The sequence below is a fragment of the Oncorhynchus kisutch genome, linkage group LG13 (genome assembly GCF_002021735.2).
Source record: "Oncorhynchus kisutch isolate 150728-3 linkage group LG13, Okis_V2, whole genome shotgun sequence".
NCBI lineage: Eukaryota > Metazoa > Chordata > Actinopteri > Salmoniformes > Salmonidae > Oncorhynchus > Oncorhynchus kisutch.
Genome location: NC_034186.2, coordinates 50,831,373 through 50,855,883, shown reverse-complemented (window position 1 = coordinate 50,855,883; position 24,511 = coordinate 50,831,373). Strand labels below are relative to the sequence as shown.

At 42.4% G+C, this 24,511-nt stretch overlaps 2 protein-coding genes across 5 annotated transcripts in view; both read left to right on the top strand.

Annotated features, from left to right (window-relative positions):
- The window catches only part of LOC109902216 (ubiquitin carboxyl-terminal hydrolase 45-like), a 40,084-nt gene extending 37,235 nt beyond the window's left edge, over window positions 1-2,849 (top strand). For both annotated transcript variants that reach the window (XM_020498379.2, XM_020498380.2), the window contains exons 17-18: window positions 42-189; window positions 1,405-2,849. In XM_020498379.2, the coding sequence (XP_020353968.1) occupies window positions 42-189; window positions 1,405-1,535 (279 nt within the window). In that variant the 3' untranslated portion in view covers window positions 1,536-2,849. The remainder of the gene's footprint in view (window positions 1-41; window positions 190-1,404) is intronic.
- An 11,646-nt stretch (window positions 2,850-14,495) lies between these two features.
- Window positions 14,496-24,158, top strand: LOC109902217 (arginine/serine-rich protein PNISR). Of its 3 annotated transcripts, none has more exons than XM_020498383.2 (12): window positions 14,496-14,626; window positions 15,439-15,556; window positions 15,667-15,849; window positions 16,123-16,367; window positions 16,461-16,620; window positions 16,822-17,081; window positions 17,273-17,425; window positions 20,507-20,606; window positions 21,257-21,310; window positions 21,818-22,003; window positions 22,092-23,355; window positions 23,820-24,158. In XM_020498383.2, the coding sequence occupies exons 2-12, from the start codon at window positions 15,469-15,471 to the stop codon at window positions 23,848-23,850; spliced, it is 2,724 nt and encodes a 907-aa protein (XP_020353972.1). In that variant the 5' UTR covers window positions 14,496-14,626; window positions 15,439-15,468; the 3' UTR covers window positions 23,851-24,158. The 3 variants fall into 3 exon arrangements, with proteins under 3 accessions (XP_020353972.1, XP_020353973.1, XP_031642377.1); XM_020498384.2 differs by having other exon boundaries at window positions 22,095-23,355; window positions 23,820-24,156; XM_031786517.1 differs by lacking the exon at window positions 14,496-14,626 and adding an exon at window positions 14,853-14,875 and having other exon boundaries at window positions 23,820-24,155.
- Window positions 24,159-24,511: the final 353 nt, after the last annotated feature.

The following is a 24,511-nucleotide window of genomic DNA, read 5'->3' as shown; positions in this document are numbered from 1 at the left end:
TGGCACTGCTGACTGTCTCATCCTGAGTTCATTTTGGGCAGAACCTGGTGGCGGGGGAGCGTGTGCTCTACAGCCTGTATGGTATCGTGGAACACAGCGGGTCGATGCGAGGAGGCCACTACACAGCGTATGTAAAGGTCCGCTCGCCCCAGAGGAGAACCGAGCAGCCACAGCGCAGAAACGTGGCAGGTATAAACGGTCTCTTTGTCTGTCCATAAAATACTCTCTATTCCTTTACCGATTTTGTGTTAAGAGTCTATGTCAATACGTTTACTTAAAAAAAGATGTATATATCGACCAAAGCATCGAATTGTATGATTGTAAAAAGTATGTGTTGCCTGTACATACAAACTCACTGTATTTGTGTGAAGGCCTCACTCCGCGTAACCTTGAAGGCGGCATTTATGAGAGAAAAAGCGCTGTAGTGTATATAGATGTCCACTGTTACATAGATGTATTTTCTCCTGTCCTTGCTCAAGGAGAGCGCCTGCCATTCAGCGACGCTCAACTTTAATGAAAATGTCTTTGTGACAGAGGTCTGTGTGAGTAGTTGTCCTCGCTGGTAATTAACTAGTATAGAACTTGAGGTGACATTGTCTTGGCAGCATTGGTGAGCCACCATAGAGGGGTCAAAAGGACCTCGGTTAACCACCTCTCGTCCACCATCCATCTCCTCATGTCAACACATCCCTTCTTACAAACTCTCTTTTTTTCTTCTTTCATTTTCTTCTCACTGCTTTTCCTTTTCTCTTTCGCTTCAATGCATGTTTTCCTCACCCTGCTGTTAACCTTCCGTCAGGTAACGGCTGAAATGCACTACGCGATTTTTGTCCGGTCTACGGGCTCTAACCATCATAGAACCTCTGACATTTAACAATTCAGTCAAGCCAAATCGTAGTGTACGCCTGGCGGCCTTAACGGCTGTACAATTTCGAAAACTCGCACTTGTTGATAATGGCTGATTTTACGGCCGAATGTATTCAATATATTTGAAAATTGTCGGGACACTGTAAGTGCCCTTGAGAGCCATCAACCGCAAATTGAGTATGCGCTTATACTTTATGGGCTGTGGCACTATGTTTTACTATATTTTGCTCCGATTTCCTCCGATTTCCAAAAATGCGCCGGGATCCTGTAGATCAGGCTAAAAACCTAATGTCCGTCCAGTTTAAGTTTAAAATAAGACTTAGCACAAACACTAAGTGTAGTGTTGTTACAATTATGAAATGTGCTTGGCCTAATTTAATTGTCTTACCTACATGCCAGTGTTGCTATGAACGTCTTTGTCCATGCCGCTCCTCATTCTGTCACCGTTTCTAGCCACAGTCATTGGTTTCTCACAGTAATGGCTCCTAGAAAATCTCCATCTCTTCCCATTAACCACAGACCCTTACTGTGTTTCAGGTCCAAGGGAAGCAAGCAGTGCTACACAGGGTCAGTGGGTGTATGTAAGTGACACCAATGTCCAGACGGTACCAGAATCCAGGGTCCTCAACTCTCAAGCCTACCTGCTGTTCTACGAGGAGATGCTGTGACTGCCAGAGCATGGAGCTACCCAACAATCGTTGGTCTCTCAGGAGACCGGGGAAGAGGGGGGAAAAAAAGAGAGAGACCTGCTTTGGGTATACCGCTCTCTAAACTTTGACTCCCAAGAGCATGAAACATGGCAAGCACTACATGATGGGATTTGTAGGCCATCAGGGACATGCATTACATTGATGTATACTGGACTGCTCAGCATTGAAGGGTTACCACACTCTTCGTGTCTCGGTCCACTTACTGAACGTCCCCATACAGTTGCAGTTGCATACCTCTGTAGGTGAAAGAGACTGAGTGAGAAAGCGAAAGAGTGGCAGAATAGTATGTTTAATTAGCACAAATTATACAGAAAAAAATGCTATGTTATTTATATTTTACAGCCTGCTGTGGTGAATACGAATTGTATTTTTTGTAGAACATGCGAATGTGTGACTATCATTAAATGGTGATTGCCAAAGAGTTTTTGGTAAAAGAAATAATATAAAATGATGGAAAACATACACAAAAGACTTAAGTGCCAAAAGAATGTGATCTCAAACTATTCCTGAAAGGAGAGGTCCGTAATGTGGTAGGCCATCCGAGTGTGTTTCAGACCAATACATTACTGTGTTGGTCGGCACTGTTCTTTTCAATTCTATCTCTACGTTTGTGCACCGGTGTGCATATTTAAATCTCTAACCACACGTATTCAAACACATTGCGATGTTTAACAAAGGGACATTACTACATATATGATTGCCAGCTCGCCGGACAATTTCATTAGTCTTTTTATCCCATACTTTCTGCTGTAGTTAAACTAAAGGCAGTGAATGTGTTGATCAATCTTCAGATTCAAATGTGTCTCACCATTTATGTTAATCGTTCTGCAAATATTTTGGGGGGGGAATGAAATGGAGATATTTTATCTGTCGGTTGTTGGGACATTGCCAAATTATTCTGGTCAAGTGAAGGATTACTTTAAGTAAAGATACGGTTTGATGAATTTCTTTCAAAACAAATAAATACTCAGTGCCTACACTCTAGGATTATTACGCTTCTGCATGTTAAGAACAAATAATTACGGTGAACACATATTTGCTTACAGACAACTTGTGTGAAATGTATATGCAAAACCATGAGAATTTGGTGTTTTTACCACAATACTAAACCCTATATAGATATGGTGCCTCAGGCTACAGTGTTTATCTTCAGGCGTTCTTTTCTTTCTGAAAATGTCATTCGATTTCAATAAGGAACTCGGTATACCGTTGGGTTATGTGAAATCATATATATCGAAGAGAATAAATCTAATTTATGAAATGGGAAACCAACAAGGCTCAGCTTACATGTTCTTATTTTGGTTGGATGTTTGAATCCTCTCTTCTCCCCCCCAAAGGAAAGTACTTGATATAGTGGATGAGTACGGCTGTTGTTTTCGCACTGGAATTTGTATCATCCCTCTTTACTGTGTGAAGACTGTGCCGGCCATTAGTCAGGGGCTGTCACAGTGAATCCCATAGTTGCCATATTCACTCTGTCGGTGGTGGCGATGTGCCATGACGGGTGCAAAGCATTGCTGTTTGAGAAACATGTCGTGAGCTGGTGAAGAGGAGGTGGGTGTGGAATCGGGAAAAGGGCAACGTCTAAAAGTATCCCATCTTCCACCCTCCTGGTCCCATACACTGTGACATCCCAATCAGGCTGTTAAAACATTAAAACAGAGTGTCAAGCCACCCACCAACAACACAGCACTTTTTTTAAATGTATTTTTAAAAGCAGGGGCCCTCGCTTGGGGACATTCTCTTGAAGGATGAGATATGATTTTAATCTCAGTTAATGAAAGGGCCTCGTCCTCTTTCCTCTGTCACGGTGGTCATGGAAACCAGTGACAAGGGACCGCTGCGGTGTTCATCTCTTACAACAGTACAATACAAAGGGACAGTGCTCCGGCTCAAAGTAACATTTAGTCACTGTCATGGAAGGCCTGCGTGGCAGAAATAGAAGTGTGTCCCCTTCAAGCTTGGAAGTGTATTGCCTTCAGGGCACTGGTCACATGATACCAAGAGATTTGTTTCTGACAACCATGTTCTCTGTCAGCATATGTGTTAGGCGACCTACAGTACATGTGTTTATTTTAGTCTATAGCGTTATTGTCTTGACTTGTGTTTCAAATGTTTATTTTCAAGGTTTTAAGACAATCACAATACTGGACGGGATTCAATCAATTGAAGATAAGGGGTTTTCGGATAGAGCCAATGTGCTCTGTCCCAGACAGTCCACCAGATGGCTGCATGCACTGGATACAGAGGATACAGACAGGTGTTTGCCATTGGAACTGAACAGGACCGTGTGCAGTAGGAAAACATCCATCTTTTTAATAGCCAACCACAGAAATGACAGGCTACAGATCTTGTCTGAGATCACTAAAAAATGACCGGGTCTCGAATGCAATAGCTTAGGCCTACTGAAAGAGGGTAGACACACAGATTGTATAATATGACTTCCATCTAACCTGGAAGAAAAAACAAAAAAATACTTTCCAGTGGCATTGACTCTCTCGTTGATAAAGATCAGGCCAATAGCCTTATTTGACATCCTGTGTCCACCGGTTTATAAATGCAATAATTATTGATGAATAAAGTTCGTTTTTTTATTACTTTAATGTTCTTGCCAAGCAATGCATGTTTCATCTTACAAACAACTGATGCAATATTTTATCAAAACAGTTCCCCCTGAAAATAGATTACATTACATTGTTTAAAAATATATATAAAATGTTCTGATGCAATGTTTGGACGTTTCAAGTAAAATCAGTTGTTTAGTCCATGAGCCAGACCCCCAAATTGGGACCTTCAGGCTCACTTGGGGTGACGATGTCTCATAGTGATTTACTTGACGGTCTATGGAAATGTGTGATAGCAGTGCAGCAGTGCAGCAATGGGAGCTCTTTCTGTGTTATCACTCTTTCATCTCGCCATCTTTTCTTTCATTTCTCCACTTTAAGACAATTCACTGTGTACAAATCTAATGAAAGAAACATGAAAAATAATATTTTCATGACATTCTTTAAAAACGATGAGACAATTCGATTTGATTTAACTAGGCAAGCCAGTTAAGAACAAATTCTTATTTACAATGATGGCCTACCAAAAGGCCTCCTGCGGAGACGGGGGCTGGGATTAAAAACACACATCACGACAACACTACATAAAGAGAGACCTAAAACAACATAGCATGGCAGCAACACATGACAACGCAGCATGGGAGTGACACCACATGACAACAACATGGTAGCAACACAACATTGCAGCAGCAAAACATGGTAGCAGCTCAAAACATGGTATACACGTTATTGGGCACAGACAACAGCACAAAGGCAAGAAGGTAGAGACAACAATACATCACGTGAAGCAGCCTCAACTTTCAGTGAAAGTGTCCATGATTGAGTTTTTGAATAAAGAGATGGAGATAAAACTGTCCAGTTTGAGTGTTTTTTTTTTGTAGCTCGTTCCAGTCGCTAGCTGCAGCGAACTGAAAAGAGGAGTGACCCAGGGATCGGTGTGCTTGTGGGACCTTTAACAGGATTGGTGGCAAATCTGAAAAACATTTAAGATTGTACCCTATGACAAACAATGGTTGTATACCAGTTATTGCTCACATCCCCTTTCATCAGATATCATTGGAAAGCTTAGATTCCCAGCTATCCATCAGACACATTTTCAGAATGTTCAGATCAACAGAACGTTGACCTTGAGTCCAGGGTACATATCAGAATTACCTCTCTAGAAATTGCTTTAAAAAATAATCCTGGTTCATTTCAAAAGTAGTTTCAAGTGGTTCTGAAAGATCGTGAAATTACCTTTGAAATTATACACTGCTCAAAAAAATAAAGGGGGAACACTTAAACAACACAATGTAACTCCAAATCAATCACACTTCTGTGAAATCAAACTGTCCACTTAGGAAACAACATCAGCACATCAGGGACATCATGTCTCGCTCCATTGACAATAAATTTCACATGCTGTTGTGCATCCAGGATGGCACATCAATGCGAGCTGTGGCAAGAAGGTTTGCTGTGGCAAGAAGGTTTGCTGTGTCTGTCAGCGTAGTGTCCAGAGCATGGAGGCACTACCAGGAGACAGGCCAGTACATCTACATCAGGAGACGTGGAGGAGGCCGTAGGAGGGCAACAACGCAACAGCAGAACCGCTACCTCTGCCTTTGTGCAAGGGGGAGCACTGCCAGAGCCCTGCAAAATGACCTCCAGCAGGCCACAAATGTGCATGTGTCTGCTCAAACGGTCAGAAACAGACTCCATGAGGGTGGTATGAGTGCCCGGCGTCCACAGGTGGGGGTTGTGCCTACAGCCCAACACCGTGCAGGACGTTTGGCATTTGCCAGAGAACACCATGATTGGCAAATTCGCCACTGTGCTCTTCACAGATGAAAGCAGGTTCACACTGAGCACATGTGACAGACGTGACAGTCTGGAGACGCCGTGGAGAACGTTCTGCTGCCTGCAACATCCTACAGCATGACCGGTTTGGCGGTGGGTCAGTCATGGTGTGGGGTGGCATTTCTTTGGGGGGCCGCACAGCCCTCCATGTGCTTGCCAGAGGTAGCCTGACTGCCATTAGGTACCGAGATGAGATCCTCAGACCCCTTGTGAGACCATATGCTGGTGCGGTTGGCCCTGGGTTCCTCCTAATGCAAGACAATGCTATGTGGCTGGAGTGTGTCATCATGTCTCGCTCCAACAGACCACAGACTGTCCAGGAGTTGGCCACCTCATCAGGAGCATGCCCAGGGGTTGTAGGGAGGTCATACAGGCACGTGGAGGCCACACACACTACTGAGCCTCATTTGACTTGTTTTAAGGACATTACATCAAAGTTGGATCAGCCTGTAGTGTGGTTTTCCACTTTAATTTTGAGTGTGACTCCAAATCCAGACCTCCATGGGTTGATAAATTTGATTTCCATTGATCATTTTTGTGTGATTTTGTTGTCAGCACATTCAACTGTGTGAAGAAAAAGGTATTTAATAAGAATATTTCATCCCTTTATTTTTTTGAGCAGTGTATTATATTTACACTACAGTTCAAAAGTTGGGGTCACTTAGAAATGTCCTTGATTTTGAAAGAAAAGCAAATAAATATTTTTGGTCCATTAAAATACCAAATTGATCAGAAATACAGTGTAGACATTGTTAATGTTGTAAATCACTATTGTAGCTGGAAACTAAAAGGACAGCATCCCAGAGTCGCCTCTTCACTGTTGACGTTGAGACTAGTGTTTTGTGGGTACTATTTAATGAAGCTGCCAGTTAAGGACTTGTGAGGCGTCTGTTTCTCAAACTAGACACTAATGAACTTAAAAATATTTCATTCATTCAGATCTAGGATGTGTTAGTTTAGTGTTCCCTTTATTTTTTGAGCAGTGTATATAATTTAACCAACTTTCAAAGCACCAGCTACAACTATTGTTTAAAAAATTGCCCACATTGACATTAGAACGTTAGAAGCTTAGCCATAGAATTCCATGTAGTGGGGCAGCTGTTTTTGGATTGTAACTTTGGTGATAGATACACCACATTTCACACACACAGCTAGATTTGTAGATACAGGGCCATCATAGGCTCTGCCAAGGCTAATGCATGAATCCTATCTTCTGTAGCGTATTGCAGCTCGATATACAAGTACAATCCCTGTACAGGACACTATCGCAGGGCCTTGAACATATATTTCACATAGAAATTCAGTCTCAAATCGTCACCTGTTTGGGGTCAGACACTGCTGAACATCTGAGCAAAAAAATCCACGTCCATGTTCTCCTGGCTGGAGTGAACTCAGATGAGAATCCCACTTTTCAGTGTGGCGGTGTGTGAGTGAGTATTGTCTGAAGCTTGTGAGGTGTGTAGACATATTCTCAGTATTTAGGGAATAGGGTGTCATTTTGGATGCACCCAGAGATTCTTAGTTGTGCACGCTTTTTAGTCCAGGACTAGGGAATATAAAACAGTCACTGTGGTCTTGAGATGACAAGGGTAGGCTATACTGTACCAGTGGAGTTTAGGTTGTTGAGCACCCTGGCAGATGCTCCGAGGAGCATCATCATGGAATTCTCACTACTCTTCAGCTGTTTTGAAGAGAACACGCATGAAACCACTCTGAGACAAAGAGAATACAGAGACAAATAAGAATGCAAACAAAGAGAAGTGGAGTATAGGTGGAAAAGAGTTGCAATGATTCATAACATAATCAAATATTTTGGTTTTACCTCGGTGTGTGTAAACCCTTTCTCTCCTCTTCTAAGATGCTCCCTCTTTCCCACAGCTCTGTCTCCTTGTACCTATTCTCTGTACCTCTTTTATCCACACAGTTTATCTACACCCTGACTTATTTTCTCTGGTGTTCATTTCAAGTGAATATGTCTTAATCAGGCCATAGGTGTGTGTGTGTGAGAAACTCACAATATGGTTCCACCACCATCTCCTCTTTATTGAAGTCCCCCCTTATCTCAGCTCGCTGGTCACCATAGCAGCACCCACCTGTAACACGCACTCCAGCAGGTATATCTCTCTGGTCACCCCCAAAACCAATTCTTCCTTTGGCCGCCTTTCCTTCCAGTTCTCTGCTGCCAATGACTGGAACGAACTACAAAAATCTCTGAAACTGGAAACACTTATCTCCCTCACTAGCTTTAAGCACCAGCTGTCAGAGCAGCTCACAGATTACTGCACCTGTACTTAGCCCGTCTATAATTTAGCCCAAACAACTACCTCTTCCCCGACTGTATTTATTTATTTTGCTCCTTTGCGCCCCATTATTTTTATTTCTACTTTGCACATTCTTCCACTGCAAATCTACCATTCCAGTGTTTTACTTGCTATATTGTATTTACTTCGCCACCATGGCCTTTTTTTTGCCTTTACCTCCCTTATCTCACCTCATTTGCTCACATCGCATATAGACTTATTTTTCTCCTGCATTATTGACTGTATGTTTGTTTTACTCCATGTGTAACTCTGTGTTGTATGTGTCGAACTGCTTTGCTTTATCTTGGCCAGGTTGCAATTGTAAATGAGAACTTGTTCTCAACTTGCCTACCTGGTTAAATAAAAGGTTAAATTTAAAAGAATGTACCTATTCCAATACATACCACTATTTCCATCCTGGCCTCGGATGTATATCCTCTTTTCTTCAATGTTAATTTCAAGGGACTATGTCTTCCACTGTTGGGGAAGCTACTCTGAAAACATAGTTTACCAAGCTACCAATTACTTCACATTGGAAGAAGTTAGGCTACACTAATGCTACCCTTAAACATATATAAAGTAGTTAGATTTAGCATACCTATATCTGAAATGTCATAGAATACAAATTGCAAGAACCGATCACTCTGGTGTCAGATGTTAACAGAATGTGATATTTAGCTGATTTAACAAAACATGTTTCAATTGAGAATTAGGCAGGTCTGATGCAAAAAAAGAATGGAAATTCTTGCCTACTTTACCCATATTTTATTTTTGGAGAAAAAAAGGAATGTGTAGTTCCAGTTGTAAGCTACACCACTACATGGCAAAAAAGTTAACTACAGAAAACCTTACCAATATTTAAATTTAGTTCAACTACTACCTAGCTACAGAAAAATGTGATTAAATTACAAGTTGAACTACATGTAGTTCACTACTCCCTTGTGATGTATATAAGGATATGAATATATCAATAGTGTGGAAATATTATTTTGTTATTCTATTGGTGTCTTTCCTATATATACAGTGCCTTGTGAAAGTATTCGGCCCCCTTGAACTTTGCGACCTTTTGCCACATTTCAGGCTTCAAACATAAAGATATAAACTGTATTTTTTTGTGAAGAATCAACAACAAGTGGGACACAATCATGAAGTGGAACGACATTTATTGGATATTTCAAACTTTTTTAACAAATCAAAAACTGAAAAATTGGGCGTGCAAAATTATTCAGCCCCCTTAAGTTAATACTTTGTAGCGCCACCTTTTGCTGCGATTACAGCTGTAAGTCGCTTGGGGTATGTCTCTATCAGTTTTGTACATCGAGAGACTGAAATTTTTTCCCATTCCTCCTTGCAAAACAGATCGAGCTCAGTGAGGTTGGATGGAGAGCATTTGTGAACAGCAGTTTTCAGTTCTTTCCACAGATTCTCGATTGGTTTCAGGTCTGGACTTTGACTTGGCCATTCTAACACCTGGATATGTTTATTTTTGAACCATTCCATTGTAGATTTTGCTTTGTGTTTTGGATCATTGTCTTGTTGGAAGACAAATCTCCGTCCCAGTCTCAGGTCTTTTGCAGACTCCATCAGGTTTTCTTCCAGAATGGTCCTGTATTTGGCTCCATCCATCTTCCCATCAATTTTAACCATCTTCCCTGTCCCTGCTGAAGAAAAGCAAGCCATAACCATGATGCTGCCACCACCATGTTTGACAGTGGGGATGGCGTGTTCAGGGTGATGAGCTGTGTTGCTTTTACGCCGAACATAACGTTTTGCATTGTTGCCAAAAAGTTCAATTTTGGTTTCATCTGACCAGAGCACCTTCTTCCACATGTTTGGTGTGTCTCCCAGGTGGCTTGTGGCAAACTTTAAACGACACTTTTTATGGATATCTTTAAGAAATGGCTTTCTTCTTGCCACTCTTCCATAAAGGCCAGATTTGTGCAATATACGACTGATTGTTGTCCTGTGGACAGAGTCTCCCACCTCAGCTGTAGATCTCTGCAGTTCATCCAGAGTGATCATGGGCCTCTTGGCTGCATCTCTGATCAGTCTTCTCCTTGTATGAGCTGAAAGTTTAGAGGGACGGCCAGGTCTTGGTAGATTTGCAGTGGTCTGATACTCCTTCCATTTCAATATTATCGCTTGCACAGTGCTCCTTGGGATGTTTAAAGCTTGGGAAATCTTTTTGTATCCAAATCCGGCTTTAAACTTCTTCACAACAGTATCTCGGACCTGCCTGGTGTGTTCCTTGTTCTTCATGATGCTCTCTGCGCTTTTAACGGACCTCTGAGACTATCACAGTGCAGGTGCATTTATACGGAGACTTGATTACACACAGGTGGATTGTATTTATCATCATTAGTCATTTAGGTCAACATTGGATCATTCAGAGATCCTCACTGAACTTCTGGAGAGAGTTTGCTGCACTGAAAGTAAAGGGGCTGAATAATTTTGCACGCCCAATTTTTCAGTTTTTGATTTGTTAAAAAAGTTTGAAATATCCAATAAATGTCGTTCCACTTCATGATTGTGTCCCACTTGTTGTTGATTCTTCACAAAAAAATACAGTTTTATATCTTTATGTTTGAAGCCTGAAATGTGGCAAAAGGTCGCAAAGTTCAAGGGGGCCGAATACTTTCGCAAGGCACTGTAACTTGTTTTATTTTTAATTGAATGTATATTATGCTGTTCGTCTTATTACTGTTCTGTACTTTGTCATATATTTGTACATTTTATGTCGATCCCAGGAACAGTAGCTGCTGCATGTGCAGTAGCTAATGGGGATCCTAATAAACTAAACTCCCCAACACTGCCTTCAGACCACCGGTGTGTGTGAAACTCACAATAAGATTCCACCTACTGAGTCCTCTCTCTCCCTGGGTATGCTGCAGTATCAACCTCTTAGTCTTACACATAAAAAGTTGCCCACTAGTTTAGTCTATATGCAATCACTTACTGACAATAACCTCCATGGCTGTGGCCCAAATGACACCCTATTCCCTGTAGAGACAATGGCTGTGTTTACACAGGCAACCCAACTCTATTTTTTTCACTACTTGGTCTAAAATATCTGATGTGAAAAGATCAAAATCAAATCAAATTGTATGTCACATTCCCTGAATACAACAGTGAAATGCTTACAAGCCCTTAACCGACAAAGCTTTAAGAAGTTAAGAAAAAGTGTTCAGTAAAAAAAAATGAAAATACAAAATAAGTAACAAATATTTAAACATCAGTAAAATATCAATATGCACATTTGAAGTCGGAAATTTACATACACCTTAGCCAAGTACATTTAAAAACAGTTTTTCACAATTCCTGACATTTAATCCTAGTAAAAATTCCCTATCTTAGGTCAGTTAGAATCACCACTTTATTTTAAGAATGTGAAATGGCAGAATAATAGTAGACAGAATTATTTATTTCAGACTTTATTTATTTCATCACATTGCCAGTGGGTCAGAAGTTTACATACACTCAATTTGTATTTGGTAGCATGGCCTTCAAATTGTTTAACTTGGGTCAAATGTTTCCGGTAGCCTTCCACAAGCTTCCCACAATAAGTTGGGTGAATTTTGTCCCATTCCTCCTGACAGAGCTGGTGTAACTGAGTCAGGTTTATAGGCCTCCTTGCTCGCATACACTTTTTCAGTTCTGCCCACAAATGTTCTATAGGATTGAGGTCAAGTCTTTGTGATGGCCACTCCAATACCTTGACTTTAGAAGTATACTTGGGGTCATTGTCCATTTGGAAGACCCATTTGCGACCAAGCTTTAATTTCCTGACTGATGTCTTGAGATGTTGCTTCAATATATACACAACATTTTCCCTCCTCGTGATGCCATCTATTTTGTGAAGTGCTCCAGTCCCTCCTGCAGCAAAGCACCCCCACAACATGATGGTGCCACCCCCATGCTTCACGGTTGGGATGATGTTCTTCGGCTTGCAAGCGTCCCCCTTTTTCCTCCAAACATAACGATGGTCATTATGGCCAAACAGTTCTATTTTTGTTTCATCAGACCAGAAGACATTTCGCCATAAAGTACGATCTTTGTCCCCATATGCAGTTGCAAACAGTAGTCTGGCTTTTTTATGCTAGCCTTTCAGGTTATGTCAATATAGGACTTGTTTTACTGTGGATATAAATAATTTTGTATCGGTTTCCTCCAGCATCTTCACAAGGTCCTTTACTGTTGTTCTGGGATTGATTTTCACTTTTCGCAACAATGTACGTTCTTCTCTAGGAGACAGAACGCATCTCTTTCCTGAGAGGTATGACGGCTGCGTGGTCCCATGGTGTTTATACTTGCGTACTATTGTTTGTACAGATGAACGTGGTACCTTCAGGCGTTTGGAAATTGGTCTACTTTTTTTTCTGAGGTCTTGGCTGATTTCTTTTGATTTTCCCATGATGTCAAGCGAAGAGGAGCTGAGTTTGAAGGTAGGCCTTGAAATACATGAACAAGTACACCTCCAATTGACTCAAATTATGTCAATTAGCCTATCAGAAGCTTCTAAAGCCATGACATCACTTTCTGGAATTGTCCAAGCTGTTTAAAGGCACAGTCAACTTAGTGCATGTAAACTTCTGATCCGCTGGAATTGTGATACAGTGAATTGTAAGTGAAATAATCTGTCTGTAAACAATTGTTGGAAAAATTACTTGCGCCATGTACAAAGTCGATTGCCAAAAGTATAGTTGGTTAACAAGAAATTTGTGGAGTGGTTGAAAAACGAGTTTTAATGACTCCAACCTAAGTGTACTTCCGACTTTAAATGTACATGTAGGTAGAGTTAAAGTGACTATGTATAGATAATAAACAGAGAGTAGCCGCAGTGTAACAGAGGGGTCTGGGTAGCCCTTTGAGTAGCTGTTCAGATGTAAACACAGCCTAAGACCAGCACAACTGTGGTCAGACAAATTCAATTTCATAACATTCACTTTAAAATATTTACAATTTCTCTACTAAATCAAATTTGTGACAAATTGTTACTTGGAAATAGCCTGTAATATGTACCAGACGAATGACATTACATAATTTCTGCAGAATTGTTTTAACCCTCCTGTTGTGTTTGTTTCATGTTAATTAGTTATGTATTCCCAGTCCAAAATCACCGCCCCATTATAGTTGATCATAAATCCATAACAATACATATATTATCACCTAAAGTTGTGTTTGATCTTTTTTATCAACCTAAGTTCTTGTGAACATTACAAGTTTCGAACTTATATCAGCAGTTTATGGCCTGTAGGCCTCATTGACCTGAGCTCATACAACTCGTTTTTTAGGGAAAAAAAGCATAATGTATGGATTATTTTGACAATAACAAATACTCAGATGAAACATATTGTTCTATTTTTCAAAGACTACTTTGTGTCAAAGTTTAACAAGGACTCTCTCCTCCTCACCAGTGTCATGATCAAAGATATGATCAAGAGCCTCACATATAGTATATTGTTTGGTCATTGTGTTGCCACAGAATTAATTGTGAGCAAGGCCTCAAAAAAGCTTTATATACCAGAGTTGCTAGAAAACTTATATATATTATTGAAATAATGTTGCAATTATTTGTGAGAATGCCAACAGGTGTGATTCCCGTGGGGGCCAAGAAAGGGGGTGAGGTGTATGTGTGCTCAAACACACATGCATGTGGGGGTCTGGGAGAGGAAGTGTGTCCATCTGATGAATGGGCATGCGCCTGAACTCAATTTTATACACTAATTGTAGTCTCACTAATTCATTTCTGATGACCGGTCATTTTTAACCGGGACACCATTGGTGTACAAAAGTTAAATAAAACACTCAAAATGTAATGAAAATCATCAAAATGTATTTCGTGTGTTCAGATGTCCTGTGTGGACAATAAAAAAAAAAACATGTATTTTATTTATCCGTTATTTTACCAGGTAAATTGACTGAGAACATGTTCTCATTTGCAGCAACGACCTGGGGAATAGTTACAGGGGAGAGGAGGGGGATGAATGAGCCAATTGTAAACTGGGGATTATTAGGTGACCGTGATGGTTTGAGGGCCAGATTGGGAATTTAGCCAGGACACCGGGGTTAACACCCCTACTCTTACGATAAGTGCCATGGGATCTTTAATGACCTCAAATCATGGAACCTTATGACAATCAGATTAAATTAACTACATTTTTCAGAGAGAAAACTTGTAAATCGGTCAAATATTATATTTGGCCCTAATTTACTACCAGTAGGCCTACTTTGGCCCCATAGAGCCCACAATGGTTTGTGACGAGAGTTGCCTCTGTGGCTGCCAGCCAGACTACTTCCAGGTCGTAGCCATTTTGAGTGCTCGACGGTGAAGACGAACCAAGTTGGAGAGGTGGGAATCGCTCAAGCGTGTTATGATGTTTAGTTTGTGTCCATTCTCCTGATGCTATAGTAGATGATGTTAGCTGCTGTTCTTTGAAGCAGTATTCCAAACTATAGCTAGCAATGTTTTTACTTTCCAACCCAAATCTTGAAAACAAGCAAACTGGCGCTAGCTAAGTGTTAGCTGGCTAACGTTAGCCAGTTTAATTTCGCACCGAGCCCGGGGAATTTGGAAAACATTGACTGAAGAAGCAGACGAGTAATGCACAATCTTTTAGATAAAAATGCTCGCGTTATATAATTTTATTCACATAGATATCACAAATGTACTGCATGCAATGTAAATTAAATACATTTGTAGTATGAAGTGCAAATGTTCGCTAGCTAGCACCACCCAGCAAACATCCATAGCCAGCTGAGCTAACGAACATTCATGCCCCTATCTCCCGCTAGCTAACTAGCTAGCCACAATTACGCAGATCTTAATTAGCTTTCAAGGTTAGCAATATAGCTGAGCTTTTTTTATTAGCTGGTTTCTGCACTGTCAATAAAAAGCATCTGCATCGATATCAAACTAACGTGACTTGTTTGATCCGAAGCCATTTCTAGCCGTTCTGATTTCTAAATAGCCACTGGCTACATAACTAGCTTGCTAACACATGTATTTCTATTTATTTAACTAGACAAGTCAGTTAAGAACAAATTCTTATTTTACAATGACGTCCTACCACGGCTATTCATCATGATAAGTATAGTTCATATTGAGAATATCATTATTCTCTCACAGTACTGTCATATCATGCTTTTGTCCCACATTGGCAGGCTCCAGGTGTAGGAACTACAGGGTGAGAGATGTGGGACCAGGGTGGACAGCCCTGGCCACAATGGCCAATGAACCAGCAGCAGTGGATGCAGTCCTTCCAGCACCAGCAAGATCCAAGTGGGTGACATCACCTGTATGCATGACAGCTCAATCATTGCATTACTTAGAATTTGACAAAATGACACCCCAAGCAAATGCTTCTCTTGTTGTCTTTCTGTGTTGTGTAGGCCAAGTGGACTGGGCAGCACTGGCCCAGGCCTGGATTGCTCAGAAAGACTCTACAGGCCCTACAGTGGACCAGCAGAACATTCATCCTAATGGACAGGACATCCCTGGCATGGATCCTGTGATGCCTAATAACCATGGCTCCTTCCAGGGTGACACCAATTTTGGCAGAATGTGGCAACCTGGTAAACTCTAAACATAATTTTCTGGGGATGGAGAATATCTAAGGCTTATGTCCGTGATCAGTTTTCTCACATTGCAAGACCATCATGCTTGCTATACTCAGTATGTACATAATTTGTCTTTAGTTCCCCTGCAGTCCAGTAGTTTAATGTTAGAATAGCATGACTGCAAGTGTACGTTTTGATTTTTGAATGGTCTCTTGTAACACAAGCCTTTTGGTGGGCTTAAAGAGATCCTAATGAACAATAACAATGCACATGTGTTGTTGTTTACAGAATGGGGGATGCATGGTCAGCCCCCTCCTCCTCCCATAGACCAGGCGTGGATCCCCCCAGGAACAGGACCCATGGGGACTGGGCCTATGGATGTGGTGGCTCCCTCTGAGGACAGCAACAGCCAGGACAGTCTGGAGTTCTCTGAAGGCCACCACAGGGTCTTCCCCCAGAACAGCCACAGCTTCGTTGGTCAGCCCGACAACTACGCCATGAACCCAATGGCCATAAACCAGTTTGATTATCAGGTACACACCACACACTTACAGTAGAGTTTCATGGCTGCTCTGTCATTCAACTAGTTTGGGTGGTCCTCATTTCTCATTGTCTCACCTCTGTAGCATGGGGCGGCTGCCACCTACGGCCCCACTCCCACAGGGTTCCACCCTCCATACTGGCAGCAGGGTCACCCACAGAGCAGACGGGACAGGCCCCCAGGCTTTAGGGACCGCCAGAGATCCCCCATCCAGATCCCCAAACAAGATGCTCCTGCTGCCCTCGGTGAGCATCTTCACCAACACACGGGTACAAAAACGTCCTCATTAAATGGGTGGTGATCAGGATTTCATCCTTGGACACTTACTGCTGTAACAGAGGCACAGGCTTGCTTCAACTCTCTTTCCGTTCATACAACATTTTGGATGGTGTGGGTATCTCACCATGTCTTGTATCTCAGTGCTGCTCTCTACTTTTCTTAATTAGCTTTCCCAGGCACGCAGGAAAACAGACACACACACACAGCATCCAATGACCTGGCACTCCTCTCAGATGCGGTGAAGAGGCGCACCCTGCCGGCCTGGATCCGAGAGGGTCTGGAGAAGATGGACAGGGAGAAACAGAAGAAGCTGGAGAAGGAGCGCATGGAGAAACAGCGTGCCGAAATGGCTAAAGATGAAGACAAAGAGAGTGACACAGTGGACGAGGGAGGCGATGGGCCTCGTTTACCCCGCAAGAGTAAATTTGTAAGCATCAATCTTTTTGTTTCCATGGTGTCATGAATCCCATTAATCTTATGAACAGAACAATGAGTTGAAAAATCCCAAAAATAATTTCATTATATTCCTGTAAAACTGTGACACTGGTGAGCTTTCAGGAGGTCCTGTTGTTGTCTTTGTATATCTGACCTACCACCCCTTTCCCTCCCCTGTAATAGGACAGTGATGATGAAGAGGGTGATGAAGAGGAGAGGGAAGATGAGGACCGGGTCCTGACCAGGAAGCAGGAGCTGGCCAGCAGGAGCCCGTCACCTCCACTGGAGGACCAGAGCGAACCAGAGATGACTGAGGAGGAGAGAGAGTTCCAGCTGGTTAGTTTTGGCCTACAGCTACTATTCTGACACATTGGGGTGCGTGTAGGGCTGGGCGATATATCGAATTCTAATGAATGTTCTTGCGCAATATACTAAATGCCTGTATCGCAAGAATCAACCTTCCCATTTACACCAGAGATCTGTATATAATGACGAGATGCTCATGCCTTTCCGCCCCTGGGACGATTCCCATTGTTAGGGAGGAGACATGTGACAAGCTTATGTCTTAAGTAAACCCATAGTAACGCATTTGGCTGATTTTGGCGAGAGCGAAACCGCTCGCTTCGCATCTCCCTCTGTGTTTACACACACACACCAAGCCCCTCCGCCAGCCACTCACAACAACAAAGATGAGCGGTCACTTCTTCATCTCTGACAAGCGGTTTCAACTTACTATTTTTGATTTGAGGTTTGATCAAACAGAATCGGTCATATGGACACCGAAACACATTGATACATTATTTTACTGTAATAAAGAAGTTAACCTATCTACCAATAACCTTTTTAGGTCTCAACTCCTCAAATTGCATGTAGAGCACACACTACTAAAATGGAAAATGAATGCTCAGTATGTAGGCGTGGCATTGCGGAAACACTAGCAGCATTTTAGCCAAATACCATTATACTAACTGTATAATGTCTGTGTTTTATACATTTGCAATAAGCATAAAACACTAGTTATATAAGGAATTGGTAATTTGTTCTCATTCTGAGAAATAAGGTATGCCATTCTCAACTAAATGAACAGGCTAGCACGTTGTTCAAACATTTGGAGACGGACAGAAGTGTGTTTATAGCAATTCAACTGTTCTTCCTTGTTAGCTAGAAAATAGATTAAAGTTAACTTGAAATAGAAAGATGAGCTACTCACTAGCACATGGGCTTGTGCTTGAGATTCTTTGAGACCTGCGTTCATTTTCTATAATGCCTGCTACAAGAAGTTAGTCATTTTTAGTGAATGTGCATTATGCATGGTTCTGGTTAAATTTGTATCAAAAATTACATTTTAATAGACAGACTTGAACGCCAGATCAGTTATTATTGCAAGTTAAACTCTTGATAAAATATTTAAATTATTAGTGGGTTGTGGAAGGCTTACATTTAGCCTAGGTATAATTTCACAAGCCATGAATTCATTAGATCAATGTATTGGACCTTTTAATTGTGCAACACAGTTTATTTGGAGAAAACATAAACTAAAAACAATTAGATGTACAGTTGAAGTCGGAGGTTTACATACATTTAGGTTTGAGTCATTAACTCGTTTTTCAACCACTCCACAAATTTCTTGTTAACAAACTATACTTTCGGCAAGTCGGTTAGGACATCTACTTTGTGCATGATGCAAGTAATATTACCAACAAATGTTTACAGATTATTTCACTTACAATTCACTGTATCACAATTCCAGTGGGTCAGAAGTTTACATACACTAAGTTAACTGTGCCTTTAAACAGCTTGGAAAATTCCAGTAAATTGTGTCAGGGCTTTAGTATCTTCTGATAGGCTAATTGACATAATTTGAGTCAATTGGAGGTGTACTTGTTCATTTATTTCAAGGGCTACCTTCAAACTCAGCTCCTCTTTGCTTGACATCATGGGAAAATCAAAAGAAATCAGCCAACACCCCAGAATTTGTTTTTGTGGACCTCCATTAATCTGGTTCATCCTTGGGAGCAATTTCCAAACACTTGAAGGTACCACGTTCATCTGTGCAAGTATAAACACCATGGGACCACGCAGCCGTCATACCGCTCAGGAAGCAGACGTGTTCTGTCTCCTAGAGATGAACATACTTTGCGAAAAGTGCAAATCAATCCCAGAACAACAGTAAAGGACCTTGTGAAGATGCTGGAAGAAAACGGGTACAAAAGTATCTATATCCACAGTGAAACAAGTCCTATATCGACATAACCTGAAAGGCCACTCAGCAAGGAAGAAGCCACTGCTCCAAAACCGCCATAAAAAAGCCAGACTACAGTTAGCAACTGCACATGGGGACAAAGATCGTACTTTTTGGAGAAATGTCCTCTGGTCTGATGAAACAAAAATAGAACTGTATGGCCATAATGACCATTATGTTTGCAGGAGAAGGGGGAGGCTTGCAAGCCGAAAACACCATCCAAACCGTGAAGCTCGGGGGTGGAAGCATCATGTTGTGGGGGTGCTTTGCTGCAAGGAGGGACTCGTGCACTTCACAAAATAGATGGCATCATGAGGAGGAAAATGATGTGGATATATTGAAGAAACATCTCAAGACATTAGTCAGGAAGTTGAAGCTTGGTCGCAAATGGGTCTACCAAATGCACAGTGACCCAAAGCATACTTCCAAAGTTGTGGCAAAATGGCTTAAGGACAACGAAGTCAAGGTATTGGATTGGCAATCACAAAGCCCTGACCTCAATCCTATAGAAGATTTGTGGGCAGAACTGAAAAAGGCCTACAAACCTGACTCTGTTACAAACCTGACTCTGTCAGGAGGAATGGGCCAAAATTCACCCAACTTATTGTGGGAAGCTTGTGGAAGGCTACCCGAAACGTTTGACCCAAGTTAAACAATTTAAAGGCAATGCTACCAAATACTCATTCAGTGTATGAAAACTTCTGACCCACTGGGAATGTGATGAAAGAAATAAAAGCTTAAATAAATCTCGACTTATTCTGACATTTCACATTCTTAAAATAAAGTGGTGATTCTAACTAACCTAAGATAAGGAATTTTTACTCTGATTAAATGTCGGGAATTGTGAAACTGAGTTTTAATGTATTTAGCTAAGGTGTATGTAAACTTCAGACTTCAACTTGATATATCGTGAATCGCCTATAAGTTTGAAGAAAAAAAAAAATCATTTTTCGGCCATATCGCCCATCCTTATGAGGTGGTCTTTTGTTATACATTTTTTAAATTTATGTTATAGAGCCCTGATGCTCAAATGGCAGCTCTGAAATTGGTGGCCCTGTTCACTATTTTCAATGTGTAAGAACCATCCTATTCAAGACTGCAAAAATAGCCCTCTTGACAAACAAATGATTAACATTAACTAATGTCAGAGCCTTTTCTCACATTTCTCTCCAAAGATGATTGTGACTAAAACTCTGCTGACGGAAATCCTGCTGGAGGTCACCAACGAAGAGATCCAAACTGTGGCCAAAGAGACACACCGCAAAGCCACCAAAGGTCTGCTTACCCCCATCTCCTCAAGACCACGCATCATCTGTGCCTTTCACAAAGACATCATGTTTAAGCCTGTTTTATATAGTCTGAAAACGTCACTCAATTCATCTCCGTAAGTCAGGGTAATTGTGTGGCAAACATGGAGTATTTTCAAAATGTGATCATATGCATCTTCGACCATTCTCTGCTAATGCAACGGAAGAAAAAGAAAATGGCCCTGGTAAAAAAGGCAGCAGAGCAGCTGGTGTATTTAAAACAAAACAACAGTAACCTAAACTGTTTTCCCTGGTTCCTGCTCCTGAAGGTCCTTCTGAATGACTGTGTTTCTGAACCCATTGACTTTATAACAAATGCTCACCTATAGATCAGATTCAAGTGACTTGTCCCTGTTTATCTGACACTAGTGCATTAGTACAGAGTGGTTCTGATCCCCCATTCCAACTGTCTTGACTTTGAATGTGTGTGACAGACTTTGTTTGTTAACCCCTTCTCTTCTCTCCGTTTGTCTCTTTTATTTTTTGGGGGCCAAAGACCGCTCTTGTGAATAGTGCATTATCTGTGCCCCCTTCTCTAGAGACTTCTCTATGGTGGCTGTCTCTATGGTGGCTCTATGTGTTTTAACATGTTGTTCCTGTTGTTGATGTGAATCAAAGCTCCTGCCAAACAGCTGGCACAGTCAAGTGCACTGACTTCTCTGATCGGCATTGGTGAGTTCCCCCTCTTTTCTTCCAGGCGGGGGGGGTAAGAATCAGAGCTCAAACCCCTGTCCCCTCACTGCTTTAGTAGCTCAGAAGAGTGACTGAGGCAGCCGAAGGGAAGGGTCCACCTCACAGCTAGGGTTGCAAAATTCCCCAAACATTTCCAAAAATATATATTTTTTATTCCAGTTGGAAGGGAATAAGCTGTCTGTGAGGGAATCCTCCTACCTGGAATTGTTCTACTGGGATTTCTGATAAAACTGGGAATTTGGGGAACGTTTCTGAAATTTTGCAACCCTTCACAGCACAGTTTGAGTGTCTTAGCCTTACTAAGTAATTTCTTATCAGAACACTAAAGAGCATGCCATCTCACAGTAAGTGAAGTGTCAATGGGTTTCTAGTGTGTAGTTGAGTTGAAAACATAGACAGTGGCTGCGTCTTTGACGGGAAGCTTGGTTGGGTATATGGCTAGTTGCTGCGGTCTTGCTCAAAAAGCTGGGGGCTCTGTTGTGGCAGGTGGACTTGGTGACTATGGCTCGGACTTGAGTGAGAACGAGGAGGAGCACAGTGCCCAGGCGTCCGAGTCCTCTGACACGGACGAGGAGGAGCTGCACCACCGTATCCGGGAGAAGATAGACGCCTTCCGACGCAAGGAGAGGGAACTGCAGGAGAGACAAGCGCAGGAGGCGCAGCACGCACGTGGTGAGGGAACTAAACGCCATATCAATTAGCAGTGGTGATGTTGTCTTTGAGTTTAACATAAATGTTTTGTTTTCTGTGTGTCTCCCAGAAGAGATGGCGCTGGACAGAGTGAGCAGAGAGAGGGGGGATTATGACGAGGGCCAGTTAGAGAGCCTCCACAAACAGGAAGTGAGAGAGAGGGAGGCGGAACCCACAGCAGAGAGACGCAGATCCCGCAGTGAGACTGAGGTTATCAGCGAGGTCAGGCAGGCGGGCCGGGGTAAGGAGCGTGGCGCAGGGCGGGGCACCAGTGGTTCCCCCAGCAACGGACGCAGCAGCAGCTCCCATTCCAGCTCCAGCAGTGCCAGCAGCCAATCGTCTTCCTTCTCCTCATCATCCTCGGCCTCCTCACGCTCCTCTTCGCGCTCCTCCTCGCCCCGGAGGAAGAGGAGGCGCAGCCGCTCCTCCTCACACAGGGCCCGTGTTGGTGGCCGGCGCAGCCACAGTCGCAGCTCCCACAGACGTCACGGAGAGCGCAGCGTTGACAAGACCCGAGAGAGGAGGAAGGGCAGCCGGAACCACAGCGCAGAGCGCTTAACCCGCCACCGGAACCGTAGCCACTCTCGAGAGCGAAGGGTCAGCAGAGGAGGCAAGAGCAGGTCCAAGGACAGGGCCAGCCGCAGCAAGAGCAGGGACAAGGAGAGGGACAGAGACCGGAAGAGGAGTAGGGAGCGCAGGGACAGTCACAGCCGCAGCAAGAGCAGAGACAGAGACAGGAAGAGGAGCAGGGAGCGCAGGGACAGTCACAGCCGCAGCAAGAGCAGGGACAGAGACAGGAAGAGGAGCAGGGAGCGCAGGGACAGCCGCAGCAGCAAGCACAAGCAGAAAGCCTCCAGCAAGGATAGGGACAGGAAGAAAGACCGGAGCGGCAGTCACGACAAGAAGGAGAGAGAGAAGAAGAAGGAGAAGGAGAAAGAGTCAGATAGGAAGAAGCAGAAAGCCAAAGAGAAAGAGAGGGAAAAAGAGAAAGCGAAGGAAAAGGAGAGGGGGAAGGAAAAAGAGAGGGATAGGGAGGTGAGCTCTGTGGTGGCAGAGGAGAGCAACGCCAAATCCAAGAAAAGGAAAGAGAGCAGCGATCACACAGACCCTCAGGGTGACAAGCACTCCCATCAGGGTAGCAAGGCTAGCAAGAAGGGCTCTGCCAAATCTAGCAAGAGGTACTCTGACTCAGAGTCGAGCAGGTCCCCCACCCCCGAGCTTAGCAAGGAAAAGAAGTCTAAGAAATCCAAACGTAGTCGCTCAAGATCAACGGAAAAATCTCACAAGTCTGGTAAGAAGGCAAGCCGCAAAAACAAGTCTAAGTCACGATCAAGGTAGTATTCCATTTTTTACCATCTCTTTTTCTGTTGTATCATGTTGTGTGTGTCGTATTTGAGGCCTACTGCCCAGTAATATTTTTTTAGCACAACGTTCCTTGTTTTCTGTCAGGACTCAAGGCTACCTTAGAAAGTGAAATAATACATATTTTCATGTGTTTAAAAAAGGAACCATTTGTAGCCAAGTTTCTGTTCCTCAGACTGTCTCCGTAGTGCCCACTGTTGGCCATGTGCAGCATATCAATCCATTTGAGTGCCTTGTGTGAATGTCGTAACTGTTCTTCCCAAAGGAGAGTGACCAAGTTCATTCGGGAATCAATGCAATATATTGTCCTCATGATGAGCTGATGTTAACAGGGGCCCAGTGAGGGTGTGTTTATTTTGCCTGTGTGTCATTTTGCATGAGTGTGTGTGAGAGTGGTGCAGCACCATTAATGTTCCCCTTTGCGTCTCTGTTTCAGGTCCACGTCTCCCGCCAGGCGCAGGCGTTAAGGAGCGCAGGGCTCCCTGATCTGTGCACTTACATTTAAATTCCATGAGTTTAACAGGCTTGTCTCATTATAGAGGCAACGGTGTAGGTGAACTCTCCACTCCCCCCCCACCTTCTATCTTTGTAAATATGTGATTTTTAAGTGCAAGTTGGCAAACAGGACATTTTGAATGCTAGGTTTTTGCCTTCTATCATGCAAAGCTCGGAGGCTTTGTAGTCAGTAGAATCTTGGAAAGATGTCATTTTAAAAAGCTTAACAGAATAAACGTATTAATGTAAATTGTCCAATAAAACTGAAATGATCCCTTGTTCTGGGTATTTTCTTTGTCTACTGTATAACTGTTCCCCGATGATGATGAACTCCTCCAGGACTGCATGGGAAACACAATTTATGTACCACACTAAAGGCATGACTGAAGTGTTGAATGTCACTCATTTGTTAGTGGAGTAGATGCATTTATTTTAAAAAATAAAATAAGATTGACATGTGTGCAACTGACTTTCAAATCATTACTTTATGATTTTTTTGAGGGTTATCATTAAACCTGCAGTAATTTGGATTGAGTGCAATTGATAACATGCCATTAATTGTGTTTAATTCATATAATTTGGAATAGTCTATTAGAAATTCAAATGGCAAAGAGGAACATTTTTGTATTTCAG